General features: G+C 36.1%; 1 protein-coding gene across 5 annotated transcripts in view; it reads right to left on the reverse strand.

Moving 5' to 3' along the window:
• The window catches only part of EPS8 (epidermal growth factor receptor pathway substrate 8), a 179,412-nt gene that overhangs the window by 42,058 nt on the left and 113,720 nt on the right, over positions 1-23,634 (reverse strand). For all 5 annotated transcript variants that reach the window (XM_032855077.1, XM_032855076.1, XM_032855075.1 and 2 more), the window contains 8 exons: positions 23,222-23,301; positions 20,835-20,911; positions 10,840-10,907; positions 9,677-9,838; positions 7,358-7,507; positions 4,651-4,733; positions 3,940-4,076; positions 884-957 (listed from right to left, as the gene is read on the reverse strand). In XM_032855077.1, coding sequence (XP_032710968.1) covers positions 884-957; positions 3,940-4,076; positions 4,651-4,733; positions 7,358-7,507; positions 9,677-9,838; positions 10,840-10,907; positions 20,835-20,911; positions 23,222-23,280 — 810 coding nt within the window. In that variant the 5' untranslated portion in view covers positions 23,281-23,301. Of the gene's footprint in view, positions 1-883; positions 958-3,939; positions 4,077-4,650; positions 4,734-7,357; positions 7,508-9,676; positions 9,839-10,839; positions 10,908-20,834; positions 20,912-23,221; positions 23,302-23,634 lie in introns of those variants that run through there.

Below are 23,634 nucleotides of genomic sequence, written 5' to 3' on the forward strand. Positions count from 1 at the left end.
CTACACCAACATGCATTCCCACCAACAGTGTAAGAGGGTTCCCCTTTCTCTACAACCTATCCAACACATGTTGTTTACTACTGTCTTGTTAATTTTGGCCATTCTGACTGGTGTAAGGTGGTATCTCAATGTGGTTTTGATTTGAATCTTGGATCAGTATTGATTATCTGATATATTATAGTCTTAGGTGACTTTCTCAAGTACGTGTGAAACCTGACATTCTTCTAATTTCAAAGACTAGAAACTGGGATTAAGTAAACTTTTAAGTATAATAAATAATGGTGTAATATAAAAATTAAATCCCAAACTTCAAATTCCTGTATTTGTTTCCAAACAAGCTAGGAATGTGTATAACATAAATGGGAATTATATTGAGATCATATTTTATTATTACATCACAGGGCACTGTCATTCTGTTAAGTAAATTACTATTTTATTGCTAATAAAAATAAATACAGCTTTATCTTTAATGCAGAGTTAAAATCTGCATATCTACTTTTTAAAAATTCCACTTAACTTTTATGTTTCAGGCATTATAAACATTTTTTAATAAATGTCATGAAGAGATATTTAGCAGACATTTCAATTATGAATTACAAACTATGAAAAAAGTTAAAATTCCCCAAATCTGATAATTTAGCTTAAATTCCTTTATAAACTAGTTAACATGCTAGTTCTTCTACCAGAGCCCTATCCTACTAAATATTGGCCTAAAGGCAAAAATGGTTAAGAAAAAAATAGTTCAAAGGGCATAACCACCAATGGAAAGAGAAAATACAGTATCCACAAAACATCTTTATTTAAATCAACTTTGTTTTCTCTGCTGATATTTTTTTCCTCTTCAAAAAAAAGGCAATGGCCTAAAGAGGAATGTTAGACCTACCACGTCTCTGTCAATTCGGGCCGCCATCATCTCAGGTGGTTCCTCCTGCTCGTGGTACTGCCTTGGTTTCTCAACTGAAGAAAGAAGAATCACAAGTCTTTCAACCTGTTACCTAAGCAAGATCAATCTAGGTAATGAAACATGAAAACTAGCTAGAAAAGTGCCATTTGCAAAAGGGAACACCTTCACTGGACACAAAATCAAAACTGCTCATCATCTATGAATGACATGCATTCTTGCCCTCACTAAGAAGCACTTGGCCAGGCTGATATGCTTGCCTTTATGTGCTTGCCTTCAACCTTTATGATGTCTATTTACCCTGTAACTTCCCTCCCTATTCTCTCTCTTCTCAATGACAGCTGCCTGTAGAACCAACCCTAATTTCTCACCCTATAATTCCTACACAAGAAAGAAATATAAACTCACATTTAAGCACCTGCTCCTCGAAAAGTGGTCAACTAACTTCTAATGCAACCTCACAAGTTTATACATTCCACCACTGTGAATACAACAAAGCTTGGGGGGTTCTGACATTAAAGTACTTTATAAAAATTCTAGTTGTCATTAAGCTTAAAACCCACAGTGTTGGGCTCACTGATTTATACTTTCTAAGTATAAATACCTATAGGATTTGCAAATTAAGTAATACATATCTTAAGAGCATTCAAGTTGTTAAGTTAGCTCAGTTAGCTAAAGCATGATGTTAATCATAAGGTTATTATAATGAACTCCCTTCTGGTTAATACTACCATTAAACAGATACTTCTAGAAATATTTCACAGTAGATTAAATAAAAGAAAAATTGTACAGATGAAACAGGAAAAATGTAAGATCAATAATGGAAAAACTCATACTACATCATGACTCATGACGTTCAATATAGAAAACTACAAAAAATACTGAGAATTCTGTATTGCTATACCTCTTCTATGCCTTTCCCTACAAATGGAATACTGGCCCCCAAAAGAAGAAATTATGGAATCTTATGAAACTTAATTAGTGGTTCTTAAGTACTTTAAGATAATTAGAATTTATATTTATGAAATCTTGCCAGTTAAATGCTGTTTTACATGGAGTTAGTGGCTTCCTTGGGTATAGTATACTACAGAAAGCAACATGTTGAACTTGAAATATAGCTAGTAAGAATTCCAGATTAGCCCCGAAATATCACTTGGAGGGTGAGGTAAGGGAAGATGCAGTATCTCGAAGACCTTCTCACAGTCTGTGGCACCACTAGGAATCCACTGCCACTACTCTACAGAGTTCACTATTGGAAGTCAGGGTAAGTGTATGTCAAGGATTCAAAGGAAATGTTAAGTCTGAGTTAGCCGGAGCCTTCAAAGGGACCAGAAAGATACTCCTTTTGGGGGGGATTTCCAACCAAAAACCGCCTTGGATCCAGACAGAGCCTCACATGATAAGTGTTACGTTCTATTTGGCCTAGTAGAAAATAAAAATTTCTGAAAATTCTTATTCTCTTTTAAGTAGGTAAGCTTGCACAGCATTTTTTAGACAAAATCTAATTAGAGCCCAGAAACATCCCAGAAACAAAATTTTCTCTTTCTTGTAAATTTTATTAGGTTTTACAGATGTTTTCACAAATTTACTCAGAATATTTATAAACTCCTCTTAAAATATTTCCTCAGCTTCAAGGAAGACTATTTTGATCCCTCTCAAAACCCACATCTCTTCTACCAAAACAGTAGTAACAACAAAAGTACCATATGAACACAAAAAGTAGGAAACATTATAAACTCCAATCAGTTTTCTTAAACACAAAATTTCACAGAAAAAAAATGGATCAACAGAAATTTGTATGATTTCTAAAAATAAATTGTTATAAAGTTAAGTATTCTGATACTTCATTTTTGATAAACGGGTATTTCAGAGATTTCTTTCTTTCATCTGATTGCTGGCTGGATTTAAGTGTAAATCTCTAAAAATAACTTCAAGGATACAAAAAATATAAGTAAAATGGAAAGCAATTCAGAAATAAAAAACTCGATTTGACAAAAATGAGACAAACCACATGTTGTGTGTATTACACTGCAGTAGAGATTGCTGTAGACATTATTTGCTTTCAGATTCACAGCAACCCATGAATTATTATCCCTACTTTATAAGTGAGGTTGAAACACACAGAAATACTGTCCAAGGTTATTACACAGCAGATCCTGGTCTTACTCCAGGGTCCAGCCTTTGACTCAGCAGACGTAATGTCCAGAGTCACTCACTGATGGCCACCAAGTTCTATTTTTTAACTACATTGTCAGTTATCTGCATGAATAATGCCTTATTAGATAAAGGATAAGTGACTTAAGTCCATTGAACAATAGGGCAAAAGAGTGATGCTCTAGTCTTCATCAAACTCAAACTCACTGGATCACAGTTTATTTACTCATAATGAAGAGACTGGACCAAACATATTTGAAGGCATTTTCAGTCATAAAAATTTCAGATTATAAAAAAAATTAATAAAACCAACATTCTTACATATAAAAAGTTATGCTAAGTTCTATGCTAGGATTATTTGTCTTTGAAAAAAAGTGTTAAGGTAAAATGATGATGCACACAGAGGGCCCCTTTGACAAGTTTAGCAAGAAGGAGATGCTTTTACTCTTGTCCTAATACTGCCCTGATAGCCTTTATCATGTAAGCAAAACAATTTTCCAAACAGGAGAGTAGTAAGATAATAATAATGGAAAGAATTTTGAAGGAGAGTCTTTGCAAAAAAAATTTTTTGTATATAAAAAATGTATAAAATGTATTACCATCTTTTTGTTAGCTGAGTCAAACGTCCTATTTTTGATCACATTAAAAAAAAAGACTGTAATCCTAATGCCATATTTATTTAAATGACTGATCTGAACCCTCATATACAATAGTCTTATAGTGTCCAACACTTAAATTTCCTTCATCTAAGTGTGGCATTTTTTTATTTAAAAAAAGCTAACCTCAAGCTTCAGCTCAGAAATCAGTATCCAAATTTGAGAGCAAGAATTATGTCACAACCCAAAGTCAATGTTAAATAAGCAACAGTCCCTAGAGATACTCACAGTCCCCTTGGTCAGCGGCCCATGCAGACCAGGCTGCCACCCGACTTCGAACATCCACCTGGGTAACAGTCCCAGGGGGCACCGGGGCAGGAGCTCTTGGTGGAGGCGGTATACCAGGGTCTGCTTTGGAAATCATCCTAAAAAAGATGAAAAAAATAGAATTTTTACCATCTCCATGTCTATCAATTCTCAGTTTATGGTATTAGTTCTTCAACCTTAAGAACAATGTCAAGGGGGAGGACAAAAAGGATTTCTTAACCATTTCATATTATGTATATTTACAAGTGTATGTGAAATACAAAAACACAGAAAATTTTTAATTCAACTGAACATTAGGTTTATTTTTTTTTCTGGGTCTCCCGTGACTGGGAAAGGTCTCCTCATACCTATTTGTACTCCCCCAGGCTACCTTCTCTTAAACTGCCACTCATCTGTCCTGACTCTGACTACACATATGAGAGAAGGCTTCTCAGAGAAAGACCAGAAAACAAAGAGAGAAAGGAGCACATGTGTACTGGACAAACTCGGGAAGAGCGAATGAGCTGAAATCACAGGCTGTATTCTGTAAAACAGACCTTCATTGAAGATGATTTTTCTAAGTCCTTAGAGCAACAAGAAAAACACCCCCCCCAAAAAAAAAAACAAAAAGAAAAACACAAATAAAAAAACCTTAAAACAATTCTACCCCTTAACTTCTTTTAATGTTTTTACCTCAGGGCTTCTGGCCGCCTCTTCTGTTTCCCTCCTTTACTGTCACTGATTGCACTCTCAATGTCTTCACTAATGAGGTTTGCCTGCAATGGAAGACAAGTTACCTGGGAGGTCATAGATTTTTCTTGTCTTGATGTATAGGTTCAAACAGCAACAACAAAAGGGATTATGTTCCCTGTCTGAATCAGTGTCTTGACGCAAAAGAAAAGTGTTCTTTTTTGGAAATGTGCTTTCAAAACATGACTCTTGGCAGTTTTTTGGTGGTGACTTTTATAATGACAAATTTCAAACACTGAAGAAATGCTCAAAGATTATTTAATCCAGATCCCATTAATTTAGACAAAAGCTATCTCTGCATACAGCCAAAGAGAAAAGGATTTGCATATGCTGGAAATGTAAGTATATGTGGAAAATGTAACTGTGAGAAAATGTCTGCCTAAAAAGAAACGAAGGGGTTAGAAGTGCACACCTGTAGAGCAGAGCTCCTTCCCCTTTCTCATCCTCAGGCTCCAGGAGGGGGCACCCATTAACCTACTGGAACAAATCACTCAGTCCCAGCAGACACTCCCAGTTTGGGACAAATACAATATAATCATGGGATGAAACCTAACCCTAGGTTGTACCCTCTTTGATATCTACTTTATTTTGTCATTTCAGGTAAAAGCTAATGTTCTCCAAACAATAAACTTCTCTAATATTTTTCCAACAAGAATATGTGATTTGGTCTTCTTGGGAAACAAAGCGAAGTTAGCAGCTTCTTAAGTTTATTTTGTTTGGTATGAAGTTTATTTATGGCCAGTGATTATTACTGCATATTAAATTCCTGCTGGGATGTACTTACCTTCTATTTTCATTCCTGCCTGTTCTCTGTCATTATGTATGTTTTTCTCAAATATGTACACTGTATATTCTTTCACCATAAGCACAGATAATCATAACATTTTAGAGCTGAAAGGAAATGTCAAGATTATCTAATCTGTCCTCTTTGCTTTATAATTAATGAAACTAAAGAATACTCATATAATGGCTTCGCCAAGGTCCCATTCCTAATTAAATGTGAGGGTAATGCACCCTAGTTCAGAGTTACTTCTGTAAAACTATCTTAGTTTCAGGAAGACATCATAAACATCATGTCAAAGACTCTGTTATGTGCGATATTAAATAAAACTGAAGATGCTTAGGAACCCTGAACTTGCTGGGCTCATATGTCTAAGGAAAATTTTACTACAGAGGTGAGCAGGAGCGTTGTGTAAAACCCCGTAATAAACTTCAAAACTCAAAAGTGATGTTGCAACATGACCCATATAAAAGAAACTACATCATATTTCATTGTGTTTATATTCTCAATGTGCCAAGGGTTTAAAAAAAAAAAAAAAAAGGTCTCATGTGGAATATAGCACTCATGAGCAAAAACACAGAGCTGCATAGTGTTATTTGAGTTTTTAGACAAAACAGTAATTCAGTAAATCTGTTTCAGACCCATCAATACCACCATCCCCGATCAGATAAAACAAGCCCTTTATTCTCAACATTGAAATCCAGAAACTTTACTCAGCACAGTAACTCTTAGTTTCATGGTAAGTTTTAGAGCACTGAAGCAAACACCAGATTTAAAATGTCTTTTAGTTTAGCCCTCTGTTTTAAAAATATTTTAATTAAACTTCAATATATTTTCAGAAAAAAATATTCACATTAATACTTATTTAATACTTAACAAATCTAACCTTGCAAAATTCTTAATACCTTTCCTGACTTTCAAAATGTACTACATAAAATTCTGATGAACATCACTATGTAAACTATGTAAATACCACAGTTATTTTCAAGTAAAATTTTTATAAAGTCATCTATACATAAAGCAAGAAAAAGAAAATTATGAAATAGACTGTTGACAATCTTAATTAATCTATATTTTAATGTCAAAGAAATACAGAAAAGATCAAATGACACTTCATGCTAATCTCCCAGCCTTTCTTTATAAAATAAAAACTACCTGTATGTTTTATAATATAGTCACAGTGATAAGTCACTGCTTTGGCAAAGCACCAATCAACTCAACCCAAAATGATTTTCCTTTTGGAGAAATCAACTCATCACCTAAAAATATTCAAGGTTGATGATAATTTCTAATGTCCAACAAAGCACCACAAGTGATAAGCATTTGAAAATCACGGTGTACTCTGAATACCAATCTTCAGGATATAGCATGTTTTTACTGGTAACTGTGCTTAACTCCTTTCATATTATTACTTAGGGATTACCTATCCTGAGCAATTATTCAAGTCACGTAATTAAATGGTGAGCTTTAAATCTGTATCATGGAAAATGTCTAAGGGTTTCATTGCAATAATCCATGTTATGTGATTAGTGCAGAATAAAATATGATGGCGTGATTACTTATTGTCCATAAAGCATGATTTTAGAAGAATCAATTTTTAATTATACAAGTCCAAGTAACTCAATGAAGAATTTAATATATTACCTATGCCTGTTTTTTTTTTTAATTAATAGAATGCATCTTTCTTTTTAAAAATACCATTCTATTTCCTCTTTATTTACTGGAACTGCTGGAAAGATATTAAGGTATTTGTTTTCCTTACAAAATCCTAAGAATCTAGAAATCCACTGGTCATGTGACTGAAGTGGATAATCCAATAGCTGTCAGAACATCTAACTGAAAGGGGAAAAAAATTTGCCATTCTTTTACCTTAATCTCATCACACTGGAAAAGATGAAGATCTGGCTTGTTCTGAGTTGGCTCTTTGCACACCAGGGCAAGAACTGAATCATAGTTACAGGAATGCATCACAGCTTGGCAGTGCTGGATTGTGCTTAAAGGAAAATTCTCTAGTTCATTCTGTAAACAAAGTAAAAATATAACTTGTCATAATTTTTATTGTATACCTAAAATCTACTGAACAAAGAGCTCTAGACACTGTACAAATAATTTTTGAAGTCTGAAGCCCACATTGACCGTGAATACTAGTAAAGCCTGCAGATGTGGAGGAGGAGTAGATATAAGGTGGCAGCAGAGAAACAAGATGGGGCTAGAAGGTGAGTGGGAGAAAGAGCAACAAAAAGGAAATATTTAGCAGAGGAATGAAGTTATGTTCTTAATAAACAGAAGAAATACTGAATTTAGCATTACTGACTTCCTCAGGTTGTGGAGTAGAGATGATATTTTTAAGAGAAAAGTAAAGTGAGGCCTCTTTCCAAAATGATTCACCATTTTAAATGGCATTTTTTCCCCCTCTGGCTATATAGTGTCAGAATTTCCTTTTACTTGAACATTGAACAGTCATACTCTTTTAATTTCTACCTTCAGTAATCCCAAATGTTAGGCTAAAAATAATACATCATTTATACTTTTTAAAAAGATTTTATTTATTTATTTGACAGAGAGTAAGAGTGCAAGTAGGCAGAGTGGCAGGCAGAAGGAGAGGGAGAAACAGGCTCCCCACTGAGCAGGGAGCCTCATGTGGGGCTTGATCCCAGGACCCCAGGATCATGACCTAAGCTGAAGGCAGACGCTTAAGGACTGAGCCAACCAGGCACCCCACACTTTTTTTTTTTATTTCAATGACTCTCTCAAATGAAAAAATTCATTATATATATATTCATTCATTCTAGCCAAAAATGTTAAACAGCTGGGCCAGAAGGATCTCACTAAAAAATACATTCTTCAAAGTAATTAACATGTTTGTTAGTATAAAAGTGAATATTCTCTAACCTATAAACAGCTACCTAAATAAAATACTGACAGATACTTAATGAGCTTTCTGAATTCTATACTTAATGAGATATATTTAAAATGCTTATTGTTATACTAATGCCTTTATACAAATTGTGAGTGGATCATAATGAATTAATGAGAGAAACTGATTTTTTTAATAAAGAAAATACAATATCTGTGGGGCACCTGGGTGGCTCAGTGGGTTAAAGCCTCTGCCTTCGGCTCGGGTCATGATCCCGGGGTCATGGGATCGAGCCCCGCATCGGGCTCTCTGCTCCGCAGGGAGCCTGCTTCCCCCTCTCTGCCTGCCTCTCTGCCTACTTGTGATCTCTTTCTGTCAAATAAATAAATAAAATCTTTAAAAAAAGAAAATACAGTATCTCCAGTAAATGAAAATAGTTAAATAAAGAACAAATAAAAGGAAAAACGCAGCAACTTTGATTACAGATAGCATACACACACATACAGCATACCATGAATTTATTCTAACTTTTGATTCCCTGAGGTCCAGCAAAGGCAAATTTGGGTTCCATCAAAATAAAATGCAATTTATCAGAGGACCAGAAATAACAAATTTTCTTTCTTTGAAAAAGTAAATTAAGTATTATCCTTCCTTTATTTATAATAACTTAAAACGATGACGATGAGAGAAGCACTCAGTTGCTGTTCTCTCACTGTGTACGATGGAGTTGAGAAAACAAAGGGCAGATCTTACTCCGAGTCCTATCAGAATAGTCTGAGATGATAAGGACCGTTGTTTTCTTTATCTTAGCAACTCAAATGCTTATCAGATGATGGGGCTCAGAGAAGTCCTGTATTGAGAGCTCCAGCATCGTACCTACCAGTGGTTGTGCAAAATAAAGGTGCCTGCTATAGGGCTGGTGAAAAGTTAATACACACACACACACACACACACACACACAACCCCCTTCATCCCAGGTTACTCAGTGACTGAGATACGGTTTGACTAGTATATAATTAATATATGTCATAACGAATAAGGCTCCACTGGGGCCTTATTTCAGTGTTATGAATTTTTTTTTCTCACTTCCTCCATCTCATCATTTGTGGTTTTAAAAAAAAAAAAAACACGTATCCCTCTATCTCTAGTTTCAGGAACTGATTTTTGTGGGCATAATGTCTATGCAGTAGTATATTTCTTCTTTAAATTCACTGACATATATTTTATTTTGTCAGACTTGTATCCCCTTTTAAACAATATGACCTGCGTGCCAACATAAATACCTGTGGAACTTTCCTGGAAGTGAAATCATCTAAATTTTACAAACTTACCTTTGATTCCAAATCAATCAGGCTCACAGCTCTGTCGTCCACTTGAAGAATCATATCCTGGGTCCACACTTTGCCCTTGGCATCGAGCAATTTCAGCTTCCTTATTCCATCATCAACAGTTATCATAGCATCTTTCCGATCCAGAACAAAGGTAGTCAAGTGCTTACGATTGACAAGAAGGAAAAAAGTATTTATAACACACACATTCTCTTAGTGCACGTTTTCCGAAAGAAAGCCACAGCGACCTAATCAAAGTCAGTGAGCGGAGCAGGGAGGAGCCAACACAAGGTCTCCTCCAACTTCGTGGCTGTCTTATTAAGATAAGAAAGTCAAGCAGGTTTTTATTGAATTGAGGAAAGGGTAACTTGAGTCATAAAATAGCTAAATCTGTATAATACTGAGCCATGCTGAGCTACATAAATAGAACATAAATTCTGAACAGCTTAAAAGCATTCTCTTAAGACTGATCCCTCCCACATCATTCCATGCTGGTTACTTAGGTGCTGAGCCACAACAGGCCCTTTGCACTGTGGCTAGAAACAGACACAGGTAGACAGGAGTGGGTAGTCAGCTACCACTGTAGTAACTGTCAAACTTGCCACAGTACTGAAACAAAACCTCACATTTCATGAAGCATGCTTGTTATGGGTAGAAAACAGAAAATAAGAGCAATTTAAAAATCACTTCCTACTTAAATATGTTCTATAGGAAGCAAAAGTCACCTATGTAGATTCCAATCAAGAGCAAATATATCTTAAAAGATAACTACACAGGAAAAATCAAACAAGAAAACCGTTGTTTAAATAGGTCTAATCATGACTTTAGGTAAAACTAAAACTAAAACTAAACCACTCGGTGAAATCAAAGGTGTAATTTCAAAAAAAGATTCTAAAATATAAAACAGAAGCACCTCTCCTGTTTTACCAAAATAAGGCTGCCAATGATAAATAAGTGGTTAATTTATTCTCTGTGAAAACGGACCCCAGACGAACAAGACACTTCGTTATTTTACATCTCAGTTTTACAAAAATCGGAAATAAAAAGGTCAACACAACTCACAGCACATCACAAGAATAAAATAAAACATAATTCTGATTTTACTACCCAATTTTTATGTCCCTCAGGGTTCATTCTAAATTTTAGCAAACAACAAAACATCTTACTTCGACACGATATTGGGATATATCGGACACACTGCTGACACTGTCCCGAGCATAATTCTTCCTTTGTTCTGAAAGAGAGGTTGAAGAAGTCATTATTTAGCCACTAACAGGCTGAAGTTCATGTATCAGTGTCTTGTGGCCATCTCTAAAACGAGTCTATCTCACATATAAATACAGTAGCTGACAAGTCACCATTGTGTGGTGTATCTGAAAACACTCATTATTCACATTAAATGAAAAAGCCTACAGAAAGCTTAAATGATATGCGAGAACAATTTGACCCAATACAAATTTTCAGAATCCCAAAAGTAAATCTAGATTATCAATGTTGTCAGAAAAAGAGTTATTTAGTGTACGGGTTTTATTCATCAGATACCTATTCTTTGGTAAAAACATAAAAACTGGCTTATAACTCTCTTCTCAGTGTACAGAGAACAAAACAGAATTGCCCAATACTGTCACAGATACTGTATTCTAGGAGTTAGACTACGTTATCAAGAGAATGGCCACTACAAGGAACATCTCCTTTCACAACATCCAAACTACAGAGAGTGTCAGAAGAGATTCAAAACATGATTTAATCATACCGATTGCCATTAAATTTTAACAGTTTCCACACAGCTACAGAATAAACAAATGTGATAGTCAGAATTGTAGATATTGGCTTTTAGAAAATATGAGAGTCAGGTAGAAAGTTACTGCACCACACTTCGGAAAAAGCAAAAATAAACCTTTATTTTCTTTCGTAAAATGCTGCAAAACCAAAATATAAAATATGTGGAGGCAATATTTTGTATTTGTTGTTCTCTAGTCAGGTAACTTGCTTATATGTTGATTCAGAGCTGCCTATTCTTTCTAAAACAGAATGGTATGATGAAAAAGAACCCTGAGTGAGAACCAGAAGTTACTGACTCTAGCTTTGGCTCTGTCACTAAGTAGGATGCTCAATTAAGGCAAGACGCTTAGCTCCGGACCTCAGCACTCCTTGTAAAATGAAACACTGAAATAAGATCAGACCTCAAGACTCCCACAGCACTAACATTCAGCCACACAGACACAAACACACATGCACATGTGTGCACACACAGGCACACACACACGCTCCTCAGCTTTCGTAATATCTAACTGCTTTCAAATATAAACATGTTTCTTTCAGTTAATATAGAAACTTTTAGATCTTCTTACAACTTCAGAAGTTGAGAAGTTCTCCGGAGAATGAAAGCAAACCAAGTATAAAAATATAAATCATGGGGCGCCTTGGTGGCTCAGTGGGTTAAAGTCTCTGCCTTTGGCTCAGGTCGTGATCCCAGCGTCCCTCTGCTCAGCAGGGAGCCTGCTTCCCTTCCTCTCTCTCTGCCTGCCTCTCTGCCTACTTGTGATCTCTATCTGTCAAACAAATAAATAAATCTTAAAAAAAAAAATATATATATATATGTATATAAAGTACATATACAGATTCGGAATGTTAACAGAATTTTTGAAAACTCCAATATAGTATTGTTTCACAATATATTCAGTAGTAATCATCTTTTATAGTTACCTTAAAACTTAGATGAAAAATATCCATAGCCCTCATATTATATCAGTCTGATATTATTCCGATATAGTCTATTTTGCTTTTGCAGCATTAAGTTATGTAACTGAAATAGACACACTACAAAATTCAGTATCTTCTACCTTTCTTCTTTTGTTTGGATGATGACCTGAAGAAGTATGATCCATCTGTTCCTACCAAAATAATATGGTCAAAAAGAAAGATCTGGTTTCACCTTAAATTTTTCTATTTCAATATAACAAAATGTACGTTAGCTTCACTTACATGACTGTATTCTTTTCTACATACCGAAAAAAAAATAAATAAATAAACAACCATGACTTTTTCTGATTATTAGCTGAGCATTAATCAATGTGAGATAGTAACAAATAGAAAACTGTTCTCAGGAGAACTGGTGACAAGCAATATAAAATTGAGGAACGTATCTGACTAAAGCACTTCGAGAAATAATCACTATTTCAGGATCACGGGTCTACCGCTTTCCAGCACCACTCTCTATGGCAGACGCAGGACATGGAGGTGGTTCTGTTTCCTGTGGTCTGACGGGCACAGCAAGAGAAATGGCCGTGGTTGCCATGGTAGCCAGTTGTGATATGGGAACCCCAGGACACTCAAATGCTTCACCGAGTATTTCAGATAAGTGGCCAGTAAACACAACTGAAGCTCAAATGTATGTTTTGTAATTAAAGATTCTCATTATGAAGTAGTAAGAATGTGTTTTCCCACATTTTCTAATATAGTTTCTTAATATCATAGAAACATATTTTACAAGTACAAGAGAAAAACACTGCCTGTTTGATGGTCTTTGTAAAGAACATGACATTCACTGATCACTGAATGCCTAGAAGATACGTGTTATTTCTAATATTCCAAATGCAGAATCCATTTTAGAAATTGTTAACCTGCTTTCTCTCCAATGTTGCCCAATAAATAAGAGGCATGTGTCATAAGAAATTACCTTTTAAAGATCCTAGCAGTATATAAATGCCATAAAATGGATTTATAAATAAGCCAATAGTCCTAGTGATTTAAGCCAATGAATAAATAAAGGTTAATATTAACATTTTAATACGAAAATTTTGAAAGAAAGTTCCTAAGAGGCAATTATGGTACATTTCTTTTTTATGAGAATCATATGTACTCTCAAGCACAGTTGTAAATAGTAATTACGCTCTTAAGCTGAAAATCTCACCAAAAGCCTTAAAAAAGCATGAGAAATCTAAATGAAGTCTCAGTGATACTCAAGATAAAGCCTCTAATGACGTTCCCTACTTTCACAATGGTCATGAGCCTGGGCCACACACTAGAGTGAACTTGGAAAAATGGTGCCTGGCTCCCCCCTGCTAGGGACTCTACTGTAACTGGTTCAGGATGAGGTCTGGGCACTGGCATTTATAAACGCCAATTCTATCGTGCAGTCAGGACTGAAAACCACTCGTCCAAAATTTATACAAATGCCAACTCATCTACTACATGTTACTCCTTGAAGTCGAAAATCTTTCTTTCTGGGGCACCTGGGTGGCTCAATGGGTTAAAGTCTCTGCCTTCAGCTCAGGTCATGATCCCAGGGTCCTGGGATTGAGTCCCACATTGGGCTCTCTGCTCAGCAGGGAGCTTTCTTCCCTTCCTTTCTCTCTGCCTGCCTCTCTGCCTACTTGTGATGTCTGTCAAATAAATTAAAAAGAAAAAAAAAAAGAAAATCTTTCTTTCCAAATCAAGACTGTAAATCATGGTCAAATAGTGTATTAAATCATCACTGAAGAAATCTGGCAGCAGAGTTCTGGGTTTCTCATTTTATAGGATGCTCAACTGCTCAGACAAAAGCCTCAGTTTCTATCTTCTTTTCTCTCTCAATCTGAATTGATTATTCCTACTTGCTTTTATACCACAGACCAGAATATACAAACCCAAAGAAATGGAATAAGGTGAATTCAGTAACCAATGATGAAAATCCTTTACAGATTATTTTCGCATTATCGGATTGATGCTGCAGAATTTGATAATTCACTTCCAGACTGGGAGCATTAAATTCAGGTTTCAGAAGACTTCGGGTGACTGTGATGTATCGATGTAGGTTCATCGACTGTAATAGGAAATATACCACTCTGGTGTGGGCTGTTGATAGTGAAGGCTATATGTGTGCAAGGTGGTACATGGGAAATCCCTATAGCTTCCCCTCAATTTTGCTACGAACCTAAAACTACAAGTCTTAATTTTTTAAAAATTTATGTTTTGGGGTGCCTGGGTGGTTCAGTTGGGTAAGTGTGTGACTCTTGGTTTCAGCTCAGCTCAGGTCATGACCTCAGGGTCCTGAGACAGAGCCCCATATCGGGCCCCATGCTCGGCGGGGAGTCTGCTTAAAGATTATCCCTCTCCCTCTCCCCCACACTCTGTCTCTCTCTCAAATAAATGAACAAATCATTAAAAAAAAGAAAAGAGCTAACATTAAGATAATTTTATTTTCTCTTTCTCTGAAAATAAAGCATAGCTTCAAAATAAGGATTTGGCAATTAAAAAGAAAAAAAAGTAACATAAAAGTAGCTGCTGAGTATTTATTTCTCTCTCTAAATAAAACAATGGGCTACTGCTCCAATTACTTTAGACTTTCAAGCACAGTAAAAGAGAATTCCTTTCCCACTATTTTAGTGTATAATTTCCACAGAGGTGAGGTGCTTAATGGGAATTAGGGGAGCACTGCGGGGTAAGAACAGCCTCTCATTATCTAGGCCGCCACAATCACAGTTTGACAAATCAGTATCAAAACTAAGATACTGTTTTTAAAAACAAACAAGGTCATTTTTACAAAACTGAATTATTTAAGAGTAAATTTTACTTGCCTGTTCAACAAATTGTTAAGACAGCTTATCCCATGAGGAGAAAAGAAGCTTTAAAATTTTCAGGTAAGGTGTGAACACTGCCAGTCTTCTTGAGTCATAAAACACCAGCACATTCTATGAAGCTGAACTGTGACTCTAACATGGCCTAACTGCCTGATAATATATAATCATGGGCCATTTATTTCTTAAGAATTAAAAAAAATGTTCTTAAAAAAGAAGATTTGGGGTGCCTGGATGGCTCAGTTGGTTAAGCAACTGCCTTCGGCTCAGGTCATGATCCTGGAGTCCCGGGACCGAGTCCCACATTAGGACCCCTGCTTGGCAGGGAGTCTGCTTCTCCCGCTGACCTCTTTCCTCTCATGGTCTCTCTCTCTCCCTCTCCCTCTCAAATAAATAAATAAAATCTTAAAAAAAAAAAGATGTACATATTTTCTCCAGTAAAATACTCACTGTAAATGAAGATAGAGAAAAGAGAAATGGATTTTAATTCCTCAATGCCACCTGAATGTGTAAGAGATTGCTTGCGCTCCAAATCTGACAATACACAAAGAGATTAATTCCCAACCAAGTTCAGAAGATAGAAAGGGACAGGAAGAGAAGTAAGACAGGTACAAAAAAATAAACAAATAAATAAAATAAGTAAATAAAGTGTGGGGTACATATCTATTAAGAAAAGTGCTATATTCAGGAATATTCCTATTAGATAAATCAAGCACTGTGTAAAAATAAAGAAAAGTTTATTGTAAAGTCAATTATATAGTAATGAATTGTATGGTTTACAGATTAGTTATACTCAATTCTTAATAGTCCCTCCTTGAGAAGAAAAAAGAAAAACAGGAAAAACACAAATATATTTTCCTCCTTCCTGGCTTCACAAAAAAGTTCAAACTTGAGGCGCCTGGGTGGCTCCATGGGTTAAAGCCTCTACCTTTGGCTCAGGTCATGATCCAGGGAGCCTGCTTCCCTTCCTTTCTCTCTGCCTGCCTTTCTGCCTACTTGTGACCTCTGTCAAATAAATAAATAAAATCTTTTAAAAAAGTTCAAACTTAAGGCTGAATGAAGAGAGAACTTGTCTATCACATTTAACCAATACAACAAAACAAATCTCATAGTTACTATAAATGTCAGTAATGACAAAAAATATATATATACAGCTAACTGGTAAGTCTGTGAAACCTGAGTTTTTCTGGATAGAGGATGACTTTAAACAGCTGATTAGTATAAATGGTTGTATTACAAATTCAGCAATATCAAATTTACAGAGAAGTAACTCTTCTAGGAAATTCAGCTATTCAGAACACAGCAGAGCCCACACTTAAATTAAGTCCTCTGAGTGGCAGACCGATGTCACAAGTCTGTATATTGAAACTTCCACATTTTAATATGCAGACTTTAATGGGACTCTTGATTCCCCACTTACAGCTTACTCTACTAAAGATTTTCCTTCTAGTTTTTCAGCCTGTACATATCAGAAGCAATGCTAGAAGGAGGCACATTGACAACAGGCAAAAGTAACAGGCCTGGGACGTAGCCACATGGAAAAAGTAGCCACAAACGTTCAAAAGGGAAAAGATTTTGAATGATTTGGTATAAAGGTAGAGAATAGAGCCTCTGAGCACATCACAGCACACGAGCTCACGTGCACTGATGACCGTCTGAGTCATCGAAGGGAGACTACAGGCACCACGCCCTGGTGGAAGGGAAGGTTTAATATATTTTACAAGTACTTCCTTAAAAATGATATTAAATTTTAGTGCTTAAAGACTTTGACAAGCAGACTCGCTGGAGAAAAATACAAAATTTTCAACTCCTCAATAACTGTAGCCAAATGAAATGTTATTGTCATGAGGTATTTGGAGGAAAATGAAATTAATACTTATTCTCTATTTATGTTGTCAGGGACTTTGGTGATGTAGAGCCTCTCACATCCTGGCTTTGAAATTTCTTGTATCATAATGAAGAAATGACAAAACAGGGTTATTAAACTGCAGTATATTTTAACTATTTTCCTTGAATAAATGAACACATATCCAAAAGAAGCAAATATATCATCATAATTGTATAGTTCACAGTACAAAAAAATATTTCCAATAATATCTGGAATATAAGCTTAAAAATATGATGAATATTACCCTTGAACCTGTCCAAGCACACTGAGATTACACATATAACATCATCTGGAGGTAACATCAAAATATTAAATTTGAGGGGCTTGATTAATCTGAGGACCAAGGACAAAAAGTGACTCTCCTATGTTCTTCCTCAATGCCATGACAGACTCATTACTTCTATTTTCTCATATAAAGTTACCACAATATTATTATCACTTCTATTTTGTAGATGAGGAAACTGGGGACAAGAGGTAAAATCATTTGCCCAAAATGGCAGTCCTCTGGTAGAAGGGCCATAATTCAACCCGAAATTGCTTGGCCCCCAGAACCCATGTTGCCTCTCCAAGACTGAAGTTACTGAGTTCCTGAAGCAATGTGGGGGGGGACATGATGGTGTCAGACCTGAAAAGCATTCTCATGAAAAAGACAAGCTGAGTGAAACTCTAGAGGCAGTCAGTATCGAACCTATGGCCAGTGTATAAAAACAATGGTCATTACCATAAAACTCATGTTCCAGTGCACTAAATAGTATCTTCACATGCCAAAGAAGTTCATGTACCATCCAGGAAAGAAACTAATTCTTGAAAGATTTATTCAACTGGTTTAATCATTGTGAAAGGAGAAATTTTAAAGAAAATGGATACACTGTGATAAACTAAAAATCTTTACCAATTCCTTAGTAAAAAAAAAAAAAAAGAAAAGAAAACTTGGGAGGCTAAACACTCAAAGGTAACTAACTACAATTGGAACTTCAACTACAACTTGCTTACTGCAAAGGTTCATTCAAAATCTGAATGTATTTCTTCCCTATCTTTCACAACATTCATTCCATGGGCATTGACTGAGAGTTCCTTTTGGGAGGGAAGGGGATTAGATACAAAAAGGAATGAAACATTATCTGCAACTTCAAGGAACTTAAAACCTGCTTGCTTCTCAGCCAAATACATTTGCTAAGTCTTCTTTCTTCTTAATAAATGTCTCTTGGATTTGCCCCTTTCTTTCCCTCTCTTTGTATCCTCTGTTTTACCAATACACCATTCATTTTTGTGACTATACAAAATTGTCACATTTTCTTATAACAAAGATTTGTAAAGTTACGTGACTCGGACAAATCATCTCACCTTAGAAAGGAACCTCAGCTTGTTCTATATATAAAAAGGGGAAAACAGAAATTTCCTGCTTATAGGCTGCTGATTTTCAATCCTCAGATCTATGATTTTTTGAAGATGCTCTTAACACAAAGTAAACATTAAAATTTGCAAATGACTTCTCCTTTTTATCCCTTACCCCTTTTCTTAGCTCTCTGAAAACAGATTTTTGGATCTATGGTATTTGTGAGATGATCGACACTCTTTCGTCTTAACAAAAGTCTTAAGGCTATTACTTAGATGTCTGACAGACCTATTTTCATTCATACTAATCATAACCATCCTCAATACTGCTATGAATGACCCAAGACAAAAAAACTGACTAAAAAACCTCAATGGCTAGGCATTTCCTGCAAACAACGTCCAAACTCCCTAGTATGATTCTTCCCACTGTGGTCCATGTTTTGGATTTCTAATCTTACTTCCCAACGCACCACCTTGCACCCTCGAGTTAAGACCAAACTGTGTGCAGTTCATTCATTCATTATATATTCATTCTGCAAGTATTGACTAAGCGTATGTTGTATGTTAGCCACTGTGCTGTGCTATGCTTGGGGGATCCTGAAGTAATAAAGGCAGACATGGCCCAACTTCACAGAGCTCACAGTCTCGTTTATAAAGGGTTCATACTGCTCTTTACAGCACCCACCAACCTCCTAAACGCCTGCCGCAGAGTTCAGCTCAACGCTCAGCTCTTCTATGAAATCCCTTCTGACTCCCAGCCCCACCACACAGAACTGACCGTCCCCACTGCACCTCAGCCACTGCCATCCAAGTTTAAGTAGCTCTTTATTATAACAATGCATTTACTAGTCTACCTCACCAAACCAGTGCATAAGCAAGGACCATGTCTTGTTCATCTTTGGAATGACTAGATTGTCATGGAAACAGAGGCTATGAAGACTTTGGCCTGGCACACAGAAGTACTTAATAACTATCTGCCTAGAAATGAAAGACTGAAGGAATTAATCATTTTGTTTTTTTTTAAACCAAACCAAACCAAACCAAACGACTTTCATCTTTTTCAGTTTCTTCAAGTCATTCTCTAGACTGCAAGTTCCTTACAGTCAAGAACCACATATTACTAGCTCTATTCTGCGCACATATTAATCTACAAAATAAGCATCTGTTGGATATATTCTCTGGATCTACAACTCACAACTACTAGGACATGGTAAGGATGTCTTAATATAGTACTGAAGAAATGTGAAACTAACACTAATCAGACGGACAAAGCCATATGAAAATCTATCCGTTATGGTATAAAATCCATTTTATAAATGTATGATTTGAGTCCTAAGGCCTTGTCACTCACTATACAGGTATAAAGAGTCACAAAACCCTAGAATTGTTCCATCTTACCACAGCCAAGACACTGTGGATCCAGATAATGAAAAATAAGAGGGGGGAATTCCACATTTATAAAAGGGTGTTAGTTCCTATGACAGATAATAATAAGGATACTCCCAACAATAACAACAAATGTATAAACTACTTCCTGATTATCAGGCACTACTAGGCACTACATGAAGGATTTTACATGTACTAACTCATTTAATTGTCATATCAACTCTGTGAGATATCCCACATTATAGAGATAAGCAAAATTAGGTACAAGAATCTTCTCCAAGATCATTCAGCCAGTAAATGACAGAACTGAATTTGAACCCAGGATGTCTGGGTCCAGAGTCTTTGTTCTTAACCACAATACTGTTCTGAGTCTTTTAACCATAATATTATTCTTATTCTTTATCATTGTACAATAATCAAAGCCCATGCAGACTCCATGAAAAAAATGCATTTCCAGACATATGGGGTATATTTCAGGAGTCCTTAACTTCCTTTTAGTAATGACTTCTATTTTATATTAAAGTTTAAAAATACATTATTTAGACATGAGACAATCTAGAAAGAACAAGGGAAATTAAAGAAGAATCAAGAAGAAATCCTGCTACTTTTGCGGTACAGAAAGAAATGATACTATTACACTACTAAAGTTCAAGAGCTATAAGGAAGAAATCCTGTGAACTGTCAGCCCACAATGAAACGGATCATTCATGAAGATCAACAATTATATCACAAATAATTAGCTGGGAAAATCCACCTAAGGGATTGACTCCATTTAAAAGACTCCTTAGAAAACACTGCAATACATCCATGGTTCCAAATCATACGACGGTAAGCAGAAGTCATAGCTTAGTAGATTTTTATAAAAACTTTTTTAAACAATCCTTATCTCTCACTATGTCACTCCAAATAATATAAACAAATGACGAATCTGAACACATAATTTGTAAAATGTGGTTAGAAACAGAATTACACCTTGTCAAATAAACACGCATACCATAAAGGGCCTTTGCACTTGTTTTTGAACTGTGTTCTCTGTCCATTTGGGAAAAGGTGGGTGATGTTCCATAGCCACTGTAATTAAAAATAAATAAATAAATAAAGGTCATTGTGTTCGGTTAAAGTCCAAAGTAAGCAATAAAAATTCAAAACTACAAATAAAAATTCCAATGTACCACAATCACCATGTGTTTTTAAAAAATATAACTTAGGTTTGTCAAAATGAGACAGATTCTGCTCTGGTCAAGAAACAGACTATAAACCACAGCACCCCAGTCTGGACTGAGGTAGGTGCAAATCACAGCCTCCTCTCAAACTCCAAGTCAGAACCTTCATAAGAAGGAAGTCAATAAGGCTCAAACTATCTCAGAAGAGTTTAAGTGTGCCATACTAAATTGAGTTGAGAGCAGTGATCCAGTCATAAAAAGTACTCGATGACTGAACATATCATGGAATAGACATATTTTCACAAAAAACTTAAAAGGTAAAATAACACTTTATCATTAATTGGACCCACTTTACCCTATTTCTAACCTCCTGCTACTAATAATGGGAGGTGGAGTAAACATATCACGTGAATTTAAAAAAAAATTATTCAGTAAACATTAAACCCAAAAACCTATTAGAATAAGGAATATGGCAGGGGACATGATCCTCTTAATATAACAAGTAAGTAAAATTGTTACAATAGAATGTGACATCTGGATAAAACTAATAGATATAACAGGTGAGATCAAAGAAGGATTCAATTCTTATCAGGATGTGCAGAAAGTCTTCACTGCCAAGCTGGCATTTCCACAGAATAGAAAAGACTGGGAAGAAGTTGTACAGACAGGTGGAGAATTAAGTGAGGAAAAGGCGTGAGGAACTGGCTCAGTGACTAGCACGGTGTCCAGGGGAATGATGCATCTAATGGGGCTTGCCTAGAAGAGAGGAATGGCTTCAGACATAGGGAAGGCAAATAGAGGGCATAAGAATTTTGAATTTTTATTCTCTAGATGCAGCAAATATTTTTACACAAAGACATGCCATGATCAAAAACATTTTTAAAGAAAACAATCCAAAGGTAGCCAGGTAGAGGGTACTGCAAAATTTATGGTAGGAAATTATGGTAGGGAAAAGGGCCCTATGTAGAACTAGAGCAGAAAGAAGGAAGAGACAGGGTGCCTGGGTGGCTCAGTGGGTTAAGCCTCTGCCTTCGGCTCAGGTCATGATCTCAGGGTCCTGGGATTGAGCCCTGCATCAGGCTCTCTGCTCAGCCTGGAGCCTGCTTCCCCCTCTCTCTCTCTGCCTGCCTCTCTGCCTACATGTGATCTCTCTCTGTCAAATAAATAGAGAAAGAAAGAAAGAAAGAAAGAAAGAAAGAAAGAAAGAAAGGAAGGAAGGAAGGAAGGAAGGAAGGAAGGAAGGAAACGAATCAAGAGTTCCTTTTTAGGAGAAAATGTCACACATTCATGACTAAATGGATATTTATTGTAAGAAAAGGGAGTAAGAATGAGGGTGTGGCCAAACTTTCTGGCTTGAATAACTAATGGACAAGATACAATTTACGTCGTGAATAACCTACGAATTCTGAAAAATGATGAGCGAACTCCAGACCACAATGGCCAACATAAAGTAACTACAATATTATCTACAACGAATAAGGGGACAGCCACTTATGTCAGGGACCTGAGTTCAAGTTCTACCTGGAGCCACAGGGATTGCTTTGTTTGCTCGCCTGACTTTTTATTTGATTTACACAGTGAAAAGTATCTTGACAGATTGGACTGAAAGACATTTAACTCTCCTCAAATGCCAGTGTTTTATAAATAAAAGTAATAACATATTCCAGAGAAATGGAAATCTCAGAAGTATACATTCCACCATGGAAAGCAGTAATACATAAAATAACAGAAGAAACTGCCTTCTAGTAGGTCGTTGTCCTTGAGGCGGATATTACTTAACCATCTTTTTCTTTCCAGACACAGTAAACTTTTAAATACAATCATAGCTTAGAATTAGAAAGAAATTTTATATTAATGAAGAATAAACTACATAAAGACCTGGCAGTTAATCTTTTCAGTTAAAATATAAAACAAAGCCTCCAAATCAAATCCAAAAAGAACCCCAACAGGGGTGCCTGGGTGGCTCAGTCAGTTAGGCTTCCAACTCCTGATTTTGGCTTAGGTCATGATCTTGGGGTTGTGGGATGGAGCCCCACGCTGAGCTCTGTACTCAGAGCAGAGTCTGCTTAAGGTTCTCTCCCTCGCCCTCTACCACCCCCACCCCTGGCCAAGAGTCCCGGCTCATGTACTGTCTGTCTCTCCCTCTCTCTCTAAAAAAAATATATGTAAATCATAAAAAAAGAACCCCAACAAATTAAAGATAAACCTTCCAACTTACTTCATTTGAGCTGGATACATTCCAAAACCACTGGGATGATTAGAAATATGACCATTCATTGTGGTTTTCAGTCCTGGGTTCTGAAAAAAGAAAGGCACATAGATTAAAGGTAATAAAAAGGTCAAGACATTTCAGTTTCAAGTTATGCATTCAACATACACATGTCACTGCCGGGACAGAAACACAAAGATAAAGATCTCCATCCTTAAAGAGCTCTGGCGCCAGAAGTGCAGACGGACATATAAACAAAGATTCAACTGGCCTTTAACATTAATGTATTAGAGCAGTAAGCAAATTGAGGCAAGTTAAAGAAAAATCTAAAATACAGTTCTGAGTCCTCTACATATAGAAGGCATAACTGTATATTCTGCTCAAACCTTTAAATGATTCTTGGTTTTATGAAATGTTACTTT

The sequence above is a fragment of the Lontra canadensis genome, unplaced genomic scaffold, assembly GCF_010015895.1.
Source record: "Lontra canadensis isolate GAN:19392208 unplaced genomic scaffold, GSC_riverotter_1.0 scaffold9, whole genome shotgun sequence".
NCBI classification, from domain to species: domain Eukaryota; kingdom Metazoa; phylum Chordata; class Mammalia; order Carnivora; family Mustelidae; genus Lontra; species Lontra canadensis.